Below are 18,519 nucleotides of genomic sequence, written 5' to 3'. Positions count from 1 at the left end.
AATAACTTTACCTCGTTCTGGTAGTCCGGGTGCTGATTCAAATCCTGTCACGGGCTTGAGAATGTTCCCATTTTGTTCGTCATTTGCATCTTGGGATCTGTAGTGACAAGTATATCCAGAAAAATATAAAGAAGTCGAAAAGTTAAGAGGGCATCGTGATAATGATAATAAGAAAATATAGAAAACCGAGCAGTATGTAAAATGATGACTTACACGTGATATCCTTCATGCAATGTTACCTCTGGGAGAGAGGTAGCTTATCAAGTAGTCAGCTCTCTCTCTCTCTCTCAGCTTATCAGTATGCGTACTAATTATCAGGGACACTGGGTGGGTACGTGATTCTATAAGACAGTTTGTTGACAGTTTCGGTGCATCTTCGTCACCGCTGGACCAGAAATCCTCTTCTTTAAAGGTTTCGACGAGAGGTGAGACGCTGAAATCCCTCTTTTGCTTTTTTTTTCATTCTTCTTTAAAGTTATTCTAATTTTTTTTAATTCCACGTAAATTAAGTACATTTCAACCATTGCAGCTTGAAAACATTGTGCTTCAAGTGTGCAAGTGCATGTGCACCCTCCAAGAAATTGCTTTCAACCGTCGAAACTGGTTTTGAGGGAACCCGGCTGAGGTTACATAATCCTCCTCCTCCTCCTCCCCCACCTCCTCCTCTTCTTCTTCTTCTTCTTCTTCTTCTTCTTCTTCTTCTTCTTCTTCTTCTTCTTGCATTTAATCTCCTTGCAGAACAGTCATTGCCTTCAAGACCGAAGGTTTTAGCTTCAAACATCTAGAATGCAGTCAGTGTGTTATACCAGCCCGTGATTCCCTATGGCGTGTGCTAAATACTCCCATCAGCCCTTTCTGTTCACATTCAGTGTCTCAAGTGTATTTTTGTTATTACATGGCTCAGTTGTGTTTGCGCAGTTGAAAGAGAACTTCGATAAAGTGCTGGGGGTGCGCGTCAATGATGGAACGAGCAAAATCTCTCAAACAGGAAAGGACTTATTAAAACATGGTGATTGTTTAGTGAAAATCACTAAAAAGACTCGTCATTTTTACTGTTCGTTTTTCTCTCTTTTTTTTCCGAGTTGAGAACTTGTTTTGTTACCCAAAATTGAATATCTTGTATATGTTGCATTCCAGTTCATTTTTCTCCAAGTTTTTGTCTCTTGTCTGTTTCTGATGTCTGGTGCGGTAGTGTGAGTTGATGAGCTTGTTGATGTTATTTTAGAGCTGTTAGGGTCATTACGGATAACGGAGAACAGTAAAAACAACAGGAAAGCAACTGCTTGTTGCGTATCTTTATTTTCCGTATTTGTAGTAATCCGTTGCCTGCTTTATAATATATATATATATATATATATATATATATATATATATATATATATATATATATATATATATATATATATATATATATATATATATTATCAATCAGTCAGTTATATATATGTATATATGTGTGTGTGTGTGTGTGTGTGTGTAAAAGCAGGCAACAAGATAAAAGCGATGTACCCATGTCGACCTAATGTCTCAGAATAATCATTTGACTGGAATACCATACGGGAAAAAATACTGATTTTAGGGAGGCATAGTATCTTATTTAAAAGAAAGAAATTTAATCGTTAGCTTAAAATATTTACTAAAATACGAAGCAGGGTCAGTATACCATACGCATTTAGTTGTAGATAGTATCCACTTTTTTTTTTCGACTCGAAGCTGAGCGAGCTAAATCCTTCTAGGCTAGGGACATCTTTTCGCTGCTAAGCTTTGGAATTCTATCTATGCTTCTGCTTTTGCTCAAAACTAAACTTTTCTTCCTTTAAGCCCACTAAAACCATATCCCCTTTTCCAGGGCTTTAAAATGGCACTAGGTTAACTATAACATTGCCCCGTGCTAAATAAAAAAAAAATTAAGGCACCAATTATAAATTAAAATCCGTGGAAGTCATTATCAAGCCACCGTTTCGTGCTTTGGTTTTATGTTACCCAAGGTTACTTTCTCTCTCTCTCTCTCTCTCTCTCTCTCTCTCTCTCTCTCTCTCTCTCTCTCTCTCTCTCTCTCTCTCTCTCTCTCTTTCAGAGCTTGCCCTTGTGGGTAAGCCATGCCATACCGTCCTCACTAGCGACAGGTGCTGCGTCTGATCCCGAGTGAGTACGTAGCAGTCTGAGTCAGTCACTTCATTTCCCTATTGTGTTTTTGACACATAAGCAATGAATGGCGTACCTGGCGGTCAGCCAGTTGTAGCGGGTCGCAGCCATGGCTGGCAAGAGGCAGAAAAATTAGTACTATTATTATTATTATTAAAATAGTGATTCCTCAAAATATGCAACACCCACATCCTAATTTACAAACGCGAAAACCTCGACTAGATCATTCTTACCCAACTGTGGTAGAAGCATTTTTCAGTCTCTCTCTCTCTCTCTCTCTCTCTCTCTCTCTCTCTCTCTCTCTCTCTCTCTCTCTCTGATCTACAAGTACTCATAAACACATGAATATGGTGATATAAATGCTATTTATGATCCTAGAGTCATGAGCTACATAGTCCAACATTCATTGTTGATCTTTTGAAACTGAAGATAATCACAATCTCTGGAGAGGCGGGGAATAGAGTCACCTGATAAGACCAGTGATTATGTTGTGAACATTGAAATTTCAACTTTATCAGTTTAACCAACAGCTGATTGCTTGTACTTTTCTTACACTTGCATGCATAATTATGTACGGTTGTGAATATTGTAGTTTTGCTGGACGTTTTATTGTCTTTTGTCAGTAGCTGAGTTGTACACGGTATGTTGTGCATTCCTTTCTACCCTGAATCTGACTCACTACTAAGAACATACTTCACTTTTTAGGTTTACAGAGCCACGGAGGGTCTTCTACCGTGCCTTACCACTCTGGGTGAGGCAAGCGTCTTAACCAGTAAATTACAGAATAGGCTCAGACACTGAAACATATACATGTATATATATACACACTAGGAGATGCTCGCTTTTGCTAGTTCCCATATCAATAAAATAGTTCCTCATTTGACGGGTGGGTATCGTTCTCAGCTGTTCGATTCTCCGACCGGCCAATGAAGAATTAGAGGAATTTATTTCTGGTGATAGAAATTCATTTCTCGTTATAATGTGGTTCGGATTCCACAATAAGCTGTAGGTCCCGCTGTTAGGTAACCAATTGGTTCTTAGCCACGTAAAATAAATCTAATCCTTCGGGCCAGCCCTTGGAGAGCTGTTAATCAGCTCAGTGGTCTGGTTAAACTAAGGTATACTTAACTTCATATCAGTACCATACCTATACCCATATCTGTATCATACCCATACCCATATCTGTATCATAAACATACCCATATCTGTTTCATTCCCATACCCACATCTGTACCATACCCATGCCTGTACCATACCATATCCATACCTATACCCTTACCCATACCCATATTCCACCCTTAATAAATTCCCCTTCACGTTCCACCCTTAATAAGATCCCCTTCATGTACCACCCTTAATAAGTTCCCCCTTCATGTTCCAACCTTAATAAGTTCTACCTTCATGTTCCACCCTTAATAAGTTCCCCCTTTCATGTTCCACCCTTAAGTTCCCCATCATGTTCCACCCTTAATAAGGTCCCGCTTCATGTTCCACCCTTAGTACATCCCCCCTTCACGTTCCACACTTAACAAGTTCCACCCTTGATAAGTCCCCCTTCATGTTTCAACCTTAATAAGTTCCCCCTTCATGTTCCACCCTTAGTAAGTTCCCCCTTCATGTTCGACCCTTAATAAGTTTCCCTTTCATGTTCCACCCTTAAGAAGTTCCCCGTCATGTTCCAACCTTAATAAGTTCCCCCATCAAGTTCGACCCTTAATACATTCCCCCTTCATTTTCCACCATTAATAAGTTCCCCTTCATGTTCCACCCTCAATAAGTTCCCCTTCATGTTCCAACCTTAATAAGTTCCCCCTTCGTGTTCCACCATTAATAAGTTCACCCTTCACGTTCCGCCCTTAATAAGTTCCCCCTTCATGTTCCACCTTAATAAGTTCCCCTTCACGTTCCACCCTTAATAAGTTCCCCCTTCATGTTCCACCCTTAATAAGTTCCCCTTTAATTTTCCACCCTTAAGAAGTTTCCCTTCATGTTGCAACCTTAAGAAGTTCCCCTTCATGTTCCACCCTTAATGCATTTCCCTTTCATGTTCCACCCTTAATAAGTTCCCCCTTCATGTTTCACCCTTAATAAGTTCCCTATTATGTTCCAACCTTAAGAAGTTCCCCCATCATGTTACACCCTTAATATGTTCCCCCTTCATATTCCACCCTTAAGAAGTTCCCCTTCATGTCCCACCCTTCAGAAGTTCCCCCTTCATGTTCCACCATTAAGGAGTTCCCCTTCATGTTCCACCCTTAATAAGTTCCCCCTTCATGTTCCAACCTTGATAAGTTACCCCTTCACACTCCACCCTTAATAAGTTCCCCCTTCACATTCCGCCCTTAAGAAGTTCACCCTTTATGTTCCAACGTTAATAAGTTCCCCCTTCATGTAAAAGTCTTAAGAAGTTCCCCTTCATGTTCCAACTTTAATAGGACCCACCTTCATGTTCCACCCTTAATAAGTTCCCCGTTCATATTCCAACCATAATAAGTTCCCCTGTCACATTCCCCTAAAAATGTTCCCCTTCGTATTCCACCCTTAAGAGGTTCCCCTTCATGTTCCACCCTTAAGGAGTTCCCCCTTCATGTTCCAACCTTAATAATTTCCCCCTTCATGTTCCACCCTTCGTAAATTTCCCCTTCACGTTCCACATTTAAGAAGTTCCCCCTTCATGTTCCACCCTTAATAAGTTTCCTCTTCACGTTCAACCCTTAAGAAGTTCACCCTTCATATTCCAACCTAAATAAGTTCCCCCTTCATGTTCCACCCTTAAGAAGTTCCCCTTCATGTTCCAACTTTAATAAGTTCCCCCTTCATGTTCCACCCCTTAAGTCCCCCCTTCATGTTTGACCCTTAATAAGTTCCCCTTTCATGGTTCAACCTTAAGAAGTTCCCCCTTCATGTTCCAACCTTAATAAGTTCCCCCTTCATGTTCCAACCTTAATAAGTTCCCCCCTTCATGTTCCAACCTTAAGAAGTTACCCCTTCATGTTCCAATCTTAATAAGTTCCCCTTCATGTTCCACCCTTAATACATTCGTTCCCCCTTCATGTTCCACCCTTAATAAGTTCCCCTTCATGTTCTAATCTTAATAAGTTCCCCCTCATGTTCCACCCTTAACACATTCCCCCTTCATGTTCCATCCTTAATAAGTTCCTCCTTCATGTTCCACCCTCAATAAGTTCCCCTTCATGTTCCAACCTAAATAAGTTCCCCTGCATGTTTCACCCTTAATAAGTTTCCCCTTCATGTTCCACCCTTAATAAGCTCCCACTTCATGTTCCACACTTAATAAGTTCCCCTTCATGTTCCACCCTTAAGAAATTCCCCCTTCATGTCCCACCCATAATAAGTTCCTTCTTTATGGTCTAACCTTAATAAGTTCCCCCTTCATGTCCCGCCCTTAAAAAGTTCCCCCATCACGTTCCACCCTTAATAAGTTCCTCCTTCATGTTCAGACCCTAAAAAGTTCCCCCTTCACGTTCCACCCTTAATAAGTTCCCCATTCATGTTCCACCATTAAGAAGTTCCCCCCTCATGTTCCACCCTTAATAAGTTCCCCTTCATGTTCCACCCATAATAAGTTCCCCTTCATGTTCCAACCTTAATAAGTTCCCTCTTCATGTTCCACCCTTAATAAGTTCCCCCTTCATGTTCCACCATTAATAAGTTACCTCTTCATGTTCAACCCTTAATAAGTTCCCCTTTCATGTTCCACCATTAAGAAGTTCCCCCCTTCATGTTCCAACCTTAATTAGTTCCCCCTTCATGTTCCACCAGTAATAAGTTCCCCTTCATGTTCCACCATTAATAAGTTCCCCCTTCATGTTCAACCCTTAATGTTTCCCTTCATGTTCCAACCAGAATAAGTTCCCCCTTCATGTTCCACCCTTAATGTTTCCCTTCATGTTCCAACCAGAATAAGTTCCCCCTTCATGTTCCAACTTAATAAGCTCCCCCTTCACGTTCCACCATTAATAAATTTCCCCTTCATGTTCTACCCTAAATAAATTCCCTGTTCACGACCCAAACTTGATAAGTTCCCCCTTCATGTACCAACCTTAAGAAGTTACCATTCACATTCCAAGCTTAATAACTTTCCCCTTCATGTTCCGTCCTTAGTACACTCCCCATTCATGTTCCACCCTTAATAAGTTCCCCCTTCATGTTCCACCCCTAATAAGTTCCCCCTTCATGTTCCACCCTTAATTAGCTCCCCCTTCATGTTCCACCCTTAATAGGTTCCCCTACATGTTCCACCCTTAAGAAGTTCCCCCTTCATGTCCCACCCTTAATAAATTCCCCCTTCATGTTCCATCATTTATAAGTTTCCCCTTTATGTTTCAACCTGAATAAGTTCCCCCTTCATGTTCCACCCGTAATAAGTTCCCCCTTCACGTTCCACCCTTAATAAATTCCCACTTCATGTTCTACCCTTATAAGTTCCCCATTCATCATCCACCCTTAATAAGTTCCCCCTTCATGTTCCAACCTTTAGTACATTCCCTTTCATGTTCCAATCTTTAAGTTGCCCTTCATGTTCCACCCTTAGTACAGTTCCCCTTTCATGTTCCAACTTTCAGAAGTTCCCCTTCATGTTCCACCCTTAATAAGTTCCCCCTTCATGTTCCAACCTTGATAAGTTCCTCCTTCATGTTCCACCCTTAATAAGCTCCCCCTTCATGTTCCACCCTCAGTAAGTTCCCCCTTCATGTTCCACCCTTAATAAGCTCCCCCTTCATGTTCCACCATCAATAAGTTTCCCTTCATGTTCCACCCTTTAGAAGTTCCCCCTTCATGTTCCATCCTTAATAAGTTCCCCCTCATGTTCCAACCTTAATAAGTTCCCCCTTCATGTGCCACCCTTAATAAGTTTCCCCTTCATGTTTCACCCTTAATAATTCCCCATTCATGTTCCATCCTTAATAAGTTTCCCCTTCATGTTCCACACATAATAGGTTCCCCTTCATGTTCCACCCTTAAAATGTTCCCCCTCTCATGTTCCACTCTTATTAAATTCCTTCTTCATGTTCAGACCTTGAAAAGTTCCCTCTTCACTTTCCATCCTTAATAAGTTCCCCCTTCACGTTCCATCCTTAATACATTTCCCCTTCATTTTCCACCCTTAATACCTTCCCCCTTTATGTTCTACCCTTAACAAGTTCTCCCCTTCATGTTCCACCCTTATGTTCCCCCTTCAATTTCCACCCTAATTACATTTCCCCCTTCATGTTCCACCCTTAATATGTTCCCCTTTCATTTTCCACCTTTAATACATTTCCCCTTCATTTTCCTCCCTTAATACATTCCCCTTTCATGTTCCACCCTTAATACATTCCCCCTTCATTTTCCACCCTTAGTACATTCCCCCCTTCATTTTCCACCCTTAATACATTCCCTCTTCATTTTTCACCCATAATGTGTTCCCCTTTCATGTTCCACCTTAATACATTCCCCCTTCATGTTCCACCCTTAATACATTCCCCCTTCATTTTCCACCCTTAATACATTCCCCTTCATTTTCCACCCTTAATACATTCCCCCTTCATGTTCACGGGAAGGGTAGACTGGGGAAGATTGAATGGGGAAGTGAAGAGGGGGGAAGGGCTAAGGGGGAGGAGGAAAGGATACGGGAGAGGGGGAAGGGATAAGGGGAGGTAGAAGGAATAAGGGAGAGGGGAGAGGGATGGGAAGAGAGTAAGGGGGAGGGGATTATCGTTTTTCCATGAAGGAGTTGACATCGTGGGGAGAGGGGATGTGTTTAGGGACCACCCTGCTTAAACCGGTTTTTCGGGGCAGGGAAGTGAAGTGAGAGGAATGGGGACGCGCGCGCGCGCAGAAATACCTTTAAGGAAATTAATATAATAGACAGATATGTATATGTGCGTGTGCATGCGTACGCGCGTTTGATAATCACCGCAACACGTGATTTCAAGATGCTAATTACTGTAATTTAACTGCTCCTTCCTTTTCATAAATTGTAAATCTTTTTTGCAACCGTCTGCATGTTCGTTTGTACTGTCAACTTAGCATATATATTAAAATATAAATTTCTACCTCTGTGTATCATTCCTCTGGATGATGTATCGGAAAACTTAATATGGAACCGGCCAAGATTTACGTCCTCTTTCGTTTTTCCAATAAGTCATCATCATTTCTTCTGTAGAGCAATTCGCCCAAAATATTTGGCGTTTTCTGCCCATCTTTTTCCCTTACTGAGGTGGATAATGGCTCGCTGGAGAATACAGTAATTACTGAACAGTGTTTTTCAAAGAGGAATCATTTTGAAATTTCACGAAAAAATGTCGAAACATTATTTGTTTTTCTCATTCCCCGTTAATTCTTTCACATCTTGTTATCAGACTAAGTTTTTCATTGTCGAAAGGGTTCCATGAAATCATTTTATTCCTAAAGACGGTGTTTGTGCACAGTGCATTACTGCGTAGCCGTTTAATGAGTATTACTGCTGCCTAAAGACTGTAGCCCATCAACAGAACTTCTTATATGAAAAAAACTTTGCAGAATATTAATGAATATAAATTGATTAATGAAATCGACTTAATTTTAAATATTGTTACGCGAATTATGAGAAAGAGGAAAGCCATTAAGTGTTTAATAATATTTATGGAATCGGTCTGTTGATAAGTTTCTTATACATATATAAGACTGTTCTCAGGAGACTTTACTGAAGTCACGATAAAGTGAAAGAAAGTTCTATAAAACGAACGTATTAGCACTGCTTGAATTAGGACTGTTCCCAGTGAGATGTTAGTGTTTTGTACACCTGTTCTCATCCTGTGAGGCGTTGCGTCAGTCAACTGTACATACTTGGTAATGAATTCTATGCAAGTATTTAGAAGGAACGCTATCTGAACGAAATCAGTTTCTCTTCCCAAGGCTGTGTTGCCAACAAAGATAACTTGTTTGCTTCGCCTGCAGAGACTTGGTAATTAGGCATTAAGAAAATGTGACTTCATGTAATGTCTGGGGTATATATAGGATTACTACTGTATTTCATATTTTTCCTTGCACTGTTTTGGCGTAATTTGTCGTGCCTAACATGATCAATTTTCTTCATGCTACCATAGTCCCTCTTTTATAGTACTTATGAATTTTTCATAGATTCTTATGTTCCTAATTTTATTGTTTCTTCAAAAACTGCAAAGGCTTCGTTTAATCGTTTTGTCTTTAATGCAGTTTCCTAAGACTACTGCAGTTCCAGAACTACACTCATAGAGTATATACAGCCTTAGACAGGTAGACGAAAAGTCCCCGTGAATGTAATTTTTAATAATTTTTTTTTTTTTATCCACTAAAGTAAGATCAACTAAGAAGTGAATCTTGAGCTCTCTTTGATCTTGTGTCTCCAGAGACTTTGGTTCTCGGTAATTTCTTCCCAATCACATACTTTGCATGCACACAGGATGTATTTCACAGTCTAGGGTGGAGCAAAGGAGCTTCTCAACCACGGATTTTACTTCTTTCTTCAGTCACCAGCTAGAGGGCTGTGGAAGGTATTTAACTGCTTAATGCCTTATTTTCATGTGGAGGTAAAGTGACAAGTGGATAAAAACAGTTTAGTAAACGATAGAATGCTTTGGAAAATCTCTTAACTTTAAAAAACAAGTCATTTTAATACTAGGTGGTGCCCTAGATTCTGAGGTTATGCAGTCTTATTGCTACAGTTTATAGCTGCTTCTCAAGGTCGAGGGTATATTAAGGGCTTTTGTGCTATTAGACGTCAGCTACTTAAGAGGCGTCCGTGCAACCTTGACTCTTCAGTGCAAGAAAGACGCTGAGATTGTCGACAGACAATTTGATAAGTTAATCGGCTCCTCCTCCAGCTGACGTTTGCTCTTTGGCGTGATATCTTAATCTTGGAATAAACTAGTTCAAACGAGAAAGTCCTGTCAGTATCTCTCACTTCAGTTGCACTGATATTAAAAACCCCATAGGATTATCGTCTTTTTTGTCATGGAGGCTTTTTCATGTATCAGCAAGTTTTTAAACAATTACGAAATTTAGACTAAATTTCAGTTTTATTACAAAAATTTTGGTGTGTGGGTCTAGAGGCCCCTTATCTGAGAAGAAAATTATTTTCAACGTGCAACAAACATGAAAAGTTGTTGGGAAGTGGCTGTGGGTCACAATGAGGTTCGAGAATCTCGGAGAGTTTTTAGACTAAACATTGAAAATTTATGTGTGTGTGGGATATATTAAGTGGGTGACTGTGTCTTAACTAAATTAGGCGAAATTCTCCAGTGTAAAACAAACACTGGCCCCACAGTGGAAAATCATGCACATTCATGCACCTATAGAAATAATTGTGTATATAATATATATATATATATATATATATATATATATATATATATATATATATATATATATATATATATATATATATATATATGTGTGTGTGTGTGTATATATATATATATATATATATATATATATATATATATATATATATATATATATATATATATATATATATATATTACTGTGCAAAGTGTCGCACTCAGCTCTATAGAAGGAAATTCCACGATGATATGAATTGTTAGGAACAGGGATGGGCACCCATTTTAAATGTGCGTTCCCAAATCGGCCAAATCTTTCATAGAATTTGTTAACTTGCCAACCGAATTTTCCACGGAAGATATATTATTGGGTGTTTTATAAGTATTGGGATAGTTTATCTGTTAGTCTTTAAGTGTAATACTAGTTGCCATATACATCCACAATTTAAAATCGCTGTTTTTAGCACCAGTAAAATAGGCAACAGTAATTTAAATTTTTAACGGATAAATTAACCATCAGTTTTTTCAGTTTTTTTTCCATTGCGTTACGATATCCAGTCTCATTGTCGAGAATTTCTCGCAACGATAGCTCAGTTTATGGCTCTTGCCCGATGTTCTGGGCCTGATACACAATCTAAAAATGACACCGACTCCGAACCAGCACCAACAGGTGGTGGCTACACAGACAGAAGTACATTTTCTAAGTTTTATTACAAAAATATGACAAATTTTAAAAGTAATTTGTATTTTTCCTAACATACGAACCAGAGGTCGTTATATAGGAATTACCTTTAGTGCAAGCTGGAGCAGGGTATTCTTCACAACAAGGTTGTTTGGTAGTTGCACTACCGGTGGGAGAGGCGAGGGGTACCCTCACCACCTCCCTTTGCTGAGTCAATTAACCATTTGCCTTATAACCCAGGTAACAGAATGAGGGGTGGCTAGAGGTGGGCAGTTTATGTAAAGACCTCAGGTTTGTATGTTAGGAAAAATACAAATTTTACTCTTTAAAATTTGTCATTTGTTCCTACACGAATACAAACCATCGATCTTTGCATAGGAAGACCTCCAGATTGGTGGGAGGATCTGAGTAGGCTTCCTAACCAACTAGAGGTTCGCCTTACCTAGAGCTTTATCTTGGTCGTGTAATGTCCCATGCCTCTGATCAGGGGAACAAAAGCGTGCTTGACTGTCAGACTTCTGGACTTTTCAAAGTATTGAGTGTGAAAGCAGCATTACTCTGAAAAAGGCTTGGAAGAGCATTGCGTTGGAGACACTAAAGCTAAGATAAGTAATGGGTTAGTTTCATTGTCCATCCCTCTCTCCCCTTGCTAGAGAGAGGGCAGGATATGCTTTTGTTAGATCATTACAGTGAAAAATCAGAAAGGCTGATCACTCACCTGCATCTGTGTCAGCATATGTCAGTCTGGAAACCTACCCTCTGCCCACCGTGAGAGGAAGGGACGAGAAGAAGAAAGGTGGGAGGCCAGCCACACACACACACACACTTTCACTTCTACTACCATACATCTTAGACCAGATGCTACCTGTCCTGCTAGGGGAACTGGATAAGCTACACAACTTGTTGAGCTGCCACCGCAGGACCCAAGGAAAAGGTGTCCAAGGAACTATGGGCAATGTCCCCCAGTAAAAGGAGGTGAATGTCGTCTGACACGACCGCACTCCTGCCCTCAGCACCTGATATGCCGACTGGTTCTTCTTGAATGCGGGGGAGGGTGCAATACCCCTAACTTTGTGAGCTCTGGGCCAGAACGTACTTGAGTCCTCCTCGTTTGATGTTGAGTATGCCCACTCGAGAGTCTCTCGTAGCCAAAAAGATATTGTGTTTTTGGACACCTCTTTCTTGGTCTTGCCAGTGCTAACAAAAAGTTGTCGACACTCAGGCCTGAGTTGCTTAGTCCTTTTAAGGTAGTGCCACAGCACTCTAACAGGACAAAGTAGCATTTCTTCTGGATCATTACCTACAAAGTCCTCTAGGTAGGGGATCAAGAAGGACTCGAATCTGGCTTCAGTGACCGACAGATCTGAGCCTTCGCCATGAATTCCAGGATAAATTCAAATGAAACAGATTCCCATCCCCTCAAGTGTTTAACGTTATAAGAAAGACCTTGAAGTTCGCTTACTCTCTTTGCCGTTGCCAGGGCAAGCAGAAATACAGTCTTGAGGGTCAGATCCCTGCCTGATGACTCTCGTAGAAGCTCGTAAGGTGCACAAGTCAGGCTGCAAAGGACAAGGGTCACATCCCACTCAGGGGGCCTGAGTTCCCTGGGAGGGCAAGACTTTTCGAAACTTCTCATCAGCATGGAGATCTCCCATGAGGAAGAAAGATCTATGTCTTTTAGGCATAGAACCAAGCCCAGGGCGGCTCTGTAGCCCTTAATTGCTGTGACAGAGAGATGCTTCTCTCGGTGAAGGAAGACTAGAAGTTTCGCTATCTGCTGAATAGTAGCTCCGATCAGAGAGAAACCCTTTCACGACACCAACCACAGAAGATGGCCCATTTCCCTTGATAGACATCCACAGAGGATTTCTGCGGTTATCTGGACATCTCCGACGCTCTTCGGCGAGAAAAGCCTCTCTCTCTCTCTCTTAGGAGATGCTGGATAGTCTCCAGCCGTGAAGGGATAGGGATTCTATGGACTGGTGGAACCTCTCTACATGGGGTTGGCAGAGGAGGTTGTGCCATGGGGGGTGATTTCTCTTGGTGCTTCGGACAGCAGAGCCAGCAGGTCTGGATACCACTCGGCTTGCGGCCATTTGGGAGCCACCAGGGTCATTCTGTGATTCGTGGTGATCATTACCTTGTACTTGACAAAGAAGACAGAATGGAGGAAAAGCGTACTCATCGAGATTGTTCCATGGGTGCTGAAAGGTGTCCTCCGCCACAGCCCGAGGGTACAGGATGACTGAGCAAAACACCAGCAACTTCCTGTTGTGCCATGTTGCAAAGAGATCTATCACTGGTCATCCCCACAGACTGAACAATCTTTCCACAATGTCTGGGTGTAGAGACCATTCTGTCACTATCACTTGACCCTGACAGCTGAGTTTGTCTGCCATTACACACATTCTTTTTGCCTGGAATGTATCTGGCTGACAACTCCACTGTGTGCTATTGCCCACTCGTGCACTTGCACCGTCAACTAATGAAGTTGGAGAGACACTAGACCCCCTAGTTTGTTGATGTAAGACACTACCGTGGTATTGTCGCTCATGAGTACCACGGAGTGCCCCTTGACTTGATCCTGGAACTCCTGGAGAGCCAGAAAGGCTGCCTTGAGCTCCAGGATGTTGATGTGCAAGCGCTTGTCGTTCTGATTCCACATACCTGAGATTAATATCTCCTCCAGGTGTGCGCCCCATCCTTCCCTTGAGACATCCAAAAACAGAAGCATCCCGGGAGGGGGAGTGTGAAGTTGGACTCCTATTGTGAGGTTCCTGTCATCTAGCCACCAGGCTAGGTCCTGTCTCACTTCTCTCAAGAGAGGAATGGGAAGAGACGGTGAATCCCATTGCTTGAGATCAGAACTCCTTCATTCTCCATTGGAGGGAGTGAAGGTGAAGCAGCCCATGAGGGACCAGCTTCTCCTAAGACGACAGGTGACCGAGAACAACTTGCCACATTCGAGCTAATTGTTCCTGTTGGGACAGAAATAACTGCGCTGTCTCCTTGAACTTGTTGATACGGGAGTCTGATGGAAAGACTATCACTGCTCCTGTATCTATCAGCATGCCCAGGTACTTTATCCTCTGCTTGGGTATGAGGTCTGACTTCTTGAGATTTATTGCCATGCCTAGGCTGCAACAAAAATCGAGGAGATAGTCTCTGTCTTGGAGCAACTTCAAACAAGAGTTTGCCAGGAATAGCCAATCATTGAGATACCTCAGAAGACATATCCCATGCAAATGGGCCCAAGTTGAAACAAGGGTGAACACTCTCGTGAACACCTGTAGAGCGGTTGATAGCCCAAAGCAAAGTGCCCTGAATTGATACACTGTCCCGTTGAGGATAAAGCAGAGGTACTTGCGAGAGGACTGATGGATGGGTATCTGAAATTATGCGTCTTGCAGATCCACCATAAGCATGAAATCAGAATCCTTGATGGCTACCAGAACTGACTGAGTCGTTTCCATTTTAAATCAAGTCTGTTGAACAAATTGATTCAAAGCCGACAGGTCTGTGACCGGTCTCCATCCCCCTGATCCTTTCTCCATGAGAAAGATCCTGCTGAAAAAGCCTGGAGACTGGTCTGTCACGACTTCCACAGTGCCCTTCTTCAGCATCATCTTCACCTTGTTCTGAAGGGTGAAGTCCTTTAACGAGCAGGGAACATATGTTTGTAGATGGGCTGGAAGATTGATGAGAGGTGGGGAGACTCAAAGGGGAGTAAATAGCCCACCCAAAGGACATTCACTACCCAGGACTCCGCTCTGCGTTGCTGCCATGTTGCCCAATGTCTCAACAGGCACCTCCCCACTATTGGCATCATATGAAGGGGACCTCTGCCCCTAGCGTCCTCCTCCCTTCTTCTTCCCCTTACCTCCGCTCCCTAGATGGGTAGAGGAAGAAAAGGGGTGCTGTCTTGCACTCTTCCTGATGGCAGCCAAAGAAGGCTGGGTATTCTTGCAAGGGGCCTTAGGGACTTGTGCTTTCCTAGGACCTGCAGAAGAAGGGCCAGCCTGACTCGAGGGTCAGGCTGCAGTGGCACACGAAGGCCCTGAGGTTTTTGTCACTGTGCAGTGGACAAGGTGGTCATTGTCATCCACCCTGCAATGATCCACTGCAGCATCCACTTGTTTTCTGTCAAAGAGAGAAGTGGAATCCAGCAAAGGTCCATTTCTTAAGGGTAAGACTGATTCGGGACTTGCAAACTTCAGAACTCAGCAGAGAGCTGTGTCTCGCCTCTTAAGTATCAAGTTTGCCCATAGGTTAGCTGTCTGGTGGGCCAGGTAAGTAATGGTCTTACCTCATGACAGGAATAGTCTGTTAAGGTTATCCATTTCCTTTTGGGGAGTGATGAAGAGAAAGTGATAACCTTGGCTACTGTTGTAGACCAGTGGTTGATCCAAGAGACCGCTTGAAATGCTGCCATGGCAGCCATTTCCTGATGCAAGAGGCAGATGTTTTCTGCTTGGAGTTGCTCTAATGACAGACCTAGACTCCTAGACTGAGACGAACTAAGTCCGGGTCGATCTGTGCCATCGGGATTGACCTCTTTGATGGTTTGTAAAATTTATTATGATGGAGGAGTGGTGGAGGAAGCACCTCAAACGAGCAGCTGGCTCGAAGCGAGTTCTCCCTTCCAGAGACGAGAGAATTCACCTGACCCAGGTCTGATTCTACATGCTTCAACCATGGCAGCTCTATTGATGGTAGGGCTTCAAGGCCTGAAGGAACAACTCCCTCATCAGCCAGGGTCTCGTCGCCAAGGTTGTTGTACTGACAGATCAGTTTAACAGTCTCAGTGTAGGAGCTCTGCAGCTTTGGGGTATCCACATCCTTGGGGAGAGGACCTTCTGGACCTTCCAAGTCGCGGTCCTCCCAAGTGGTTCTTTCTGAGGATGAGAGACCTTCATCAGAGACGTACAAAGGGCTGCGATGGGAGGCCAAATCCTGATTGCCAACCAGAGTCCTGTGCATTCCACAGCTTCCTGTATAGCCCCAGGAAGTTGAAGGAACCGTGAGAGGGGCCTAGCACCTTTTTTTGATCTTCCATAGGCCAAAGCCTCGGCAGGAGAGGAAAGCCATGAACGATTGTCAACCCACGATAACGATCGGTGTACGGGTCTGGGAGAACTCCCATCACGCAAAGGTGAATGGGGGTTGTCCCTGGAAGAGCACGCATGCCCTTGCAAATGCACGCAGGAGCTATCCCGGGGAAAGCAGGCTCTCTCACGCAAACGTGAGCGAGAACTGCCCCTGGGAGAATGATTGCACCGTGTCATGCAAGAGCATGGTCTGTCCCAACGACATGTAGGACTTTTCTTCGAGGCTGAGGCCTCTACTGGTCTATCTAGTGTGCAAACCATAGGGTCAGCATCGCTGACTCAGGACCCTATCCTCCGAACATACAAGGCACGGTTTGATGAAGCCTCGTCCTGGGGTGGGGGCGACGTCTGCATACTGCACACCCATTCTCTCTTAGTAGGCTGTGTCTTGGCCTGGGGGCCGTGAACACTTATTGTAGCAGTGCCTTCGGGGGCATGGATCAAGGAGACCCATGAGCTTGGATCGACTGGGGCACTGGAATGTTTCCTGGACGACATTGCTACCAAGAGGGGAATGAGCCTCCAGGTCGAAACCTTGGAGCTCTGTACAGAGGAAGGATCTTTACTGGGCATCAGATGGTGTCTGGTACTGGTGCCCTGTGTATCAGCTGTGTTGTGGCTGGTCCAAGGGCGGCTGCTTCTGTGCCTCAGATGTCCGGGCCACCTGAGACATTGGTCCCCTGTCCTGAGACAGGGTATAGGCACATTCTGCACCTCAGATGTCCGGAGGCACCCGAGACGGGGGTCCCCTGTCTTGTGATGGGGGAGAGTTGTGGAGAGGTCTTTGTACTTGTTCCGGAGAACAAGACACGTCATGAGAGGGCCCAGGAGCCTTTTCACAGTCTAGAGCTGCCGCCCTTCCCCTCTTCGGGTCTGTCCACCTAACAGGACCCAAAGAAGAAGAGAGAGAGATGCAAGCCAGTGGAGGAGATACTGGTGATGTTGAAGGGGAACGGGGTCTCTTCCTTGATGTCCTCTCATGCTTATACCACTTCATCAATTCATCCAGGAGAAGATCCTTAACGTCAGGAGACATCAGAGGGGGCGTTGATGTTGATGGGACTGGATGAATGACCGAGGGAGCCATAACAGTTGTCATGGCAGTCTTAGATCCCATAACTGAAACTGTAGTCCCAGTTACTGATGCCGTAAAGATGGGGGGCTGGAAGGCCTAGGGATGGCCAGAGGTTCTTAAGATCTTGAAAGGTCTTCCTGATCTCCCCCAACCCTAAAAAAAAGATGGAATATCAGAGGCTTCCCCCCTTTGCCCAGAGGGAGAATGCTCCCCCCAGAGCAACTGGAGGAAGCCCTCGAGAGATTGTGAGAGGGCCCCGCTCCTCCATACCAACCCCCCATTGTTGAAGCACTAGGGGAATGTGGAGGAGTGATTTCTTCCCTAGATGAAGAAGCAGCAGATCGGAATTGCATGGGAAGAGACGAGGAGCTACCTGGCATCCTCAGATGAGAATATCCCTCCCAAGATGGATGAGCAGCCTTCTTGGATTTCCTTTTCCCAGCGAACCTCATCCACTGCTCTGGGGGCCAATCACAACACTTGGGACAAGTATTAGTCACTGAACACACTCGTTTGCGGCATTTGGTGCAAATGGTGTGTGGGTATACCTCAAAAGGTGAGGGGAAGCAATTGAAACGTCACTCTCCCACACCCGGGTAAAAGCGAGGTTTAGGCTTAGTAGGTGATTCTTGGGTTTGCATTATATCCAAGAATAAGAACAGATGTATCACAGTTATACTCCAAGCACAACAAAGGGAAGGAAAATCCAAGATAAGTGCAGGTAGAACAGCCAGGAAACATCCGGGCAGAGGAAGACAGGATTGGGTCCACTATTGACAAAGGCTATAAGGCAAGTGGTTACGCGACTTAGCGAAGGGAGGTGGTGAGGGTACGCTCACCTCTCCCACTGGTAGTTTAACTACTGAACAACCTTGTTGTGTAGAATAGCCTGCTCCAGCTTGCTCTGAAGGTAATTCCTAGTAAAGACCGATGGTTTGTATTTGTGTAGGAACAAAAACTAAATCACACGAAAAACATACTAAGCTATCTAAATTTACGTTAATTTTAATCAAGAAAAAAAGACGAATTCTGGACCACGTGCAATCAAGATTCAAAAACTACCAGATTTCTGACACAGTTCACTAACATTGCAACTTACTTAGGCTTGAGATTGTAGCCTGACTACTGGACATAATACATGTCGACGGAAAGCAACGATCGGCCTCAATTAAGTTGGATAAAACGAAGATACAGATACTTACTGTT

At 43.4% G+C, this 18,519-nt stretch overlaps 1 protein-coding gene across 4 annotated transcripts in view; it reads left to right on the top strand.

The window, feature by feature from the left end:
• The first annotated feature begins 297 nt into the window (after nucleotides 1-297).
• The window catches only part of LOC136851597 (glycerol-3-phosphate acyltransferase 3-like), a 41,940-nt gene continuing 23,718 nt past the window's right edge, over nucleotides 298-18,519 (top strand). The window contains exon 1 of one of the 4 annotated variants that reach the window (XM_067125920.1): nucleotides 298-425. Coding sequence is in view for 2 of the 4 variants with exons in the window: in XM_067125918.1 (XP_066982019.1) it covers nucleotides 787-795 (9 nt within the window). In the remaining 2 variants the exon portion in view is untranslated. Of the gene's footprint in view, nucleotides 426-727; nucleotides 796-990; nucleotides 1,010-18,519 lie in introns of those variants that run through there. The other 3 variants (XM_067125921.1, XM_067125918.1, XM_067125919.1) reach the window with 3 other exon arrangements.

This window comes from Macrobrachium rosenbergii, chromosome 23 (genome assembly GCF_040412425.1).
Source record: "Macrobrachium rosenbergii isolate ZJJX-2024 chromosome 23, ASM4041242v1, whole genome shotgun sequence".
In the NCBI taxonomy this organism is placed as follows: Eukaryota; Metazoa; Arthropoda; class Malacostraca; order Decapoda; family Palaemonidae; genus Macrobrachium; species Macrobrachium rosenbergii.
The sequence above is the reverse complement of the archived record's forward strand: the minus strand, read 5'-3'. Positions and strand labels throughout refer to the sequence as shown.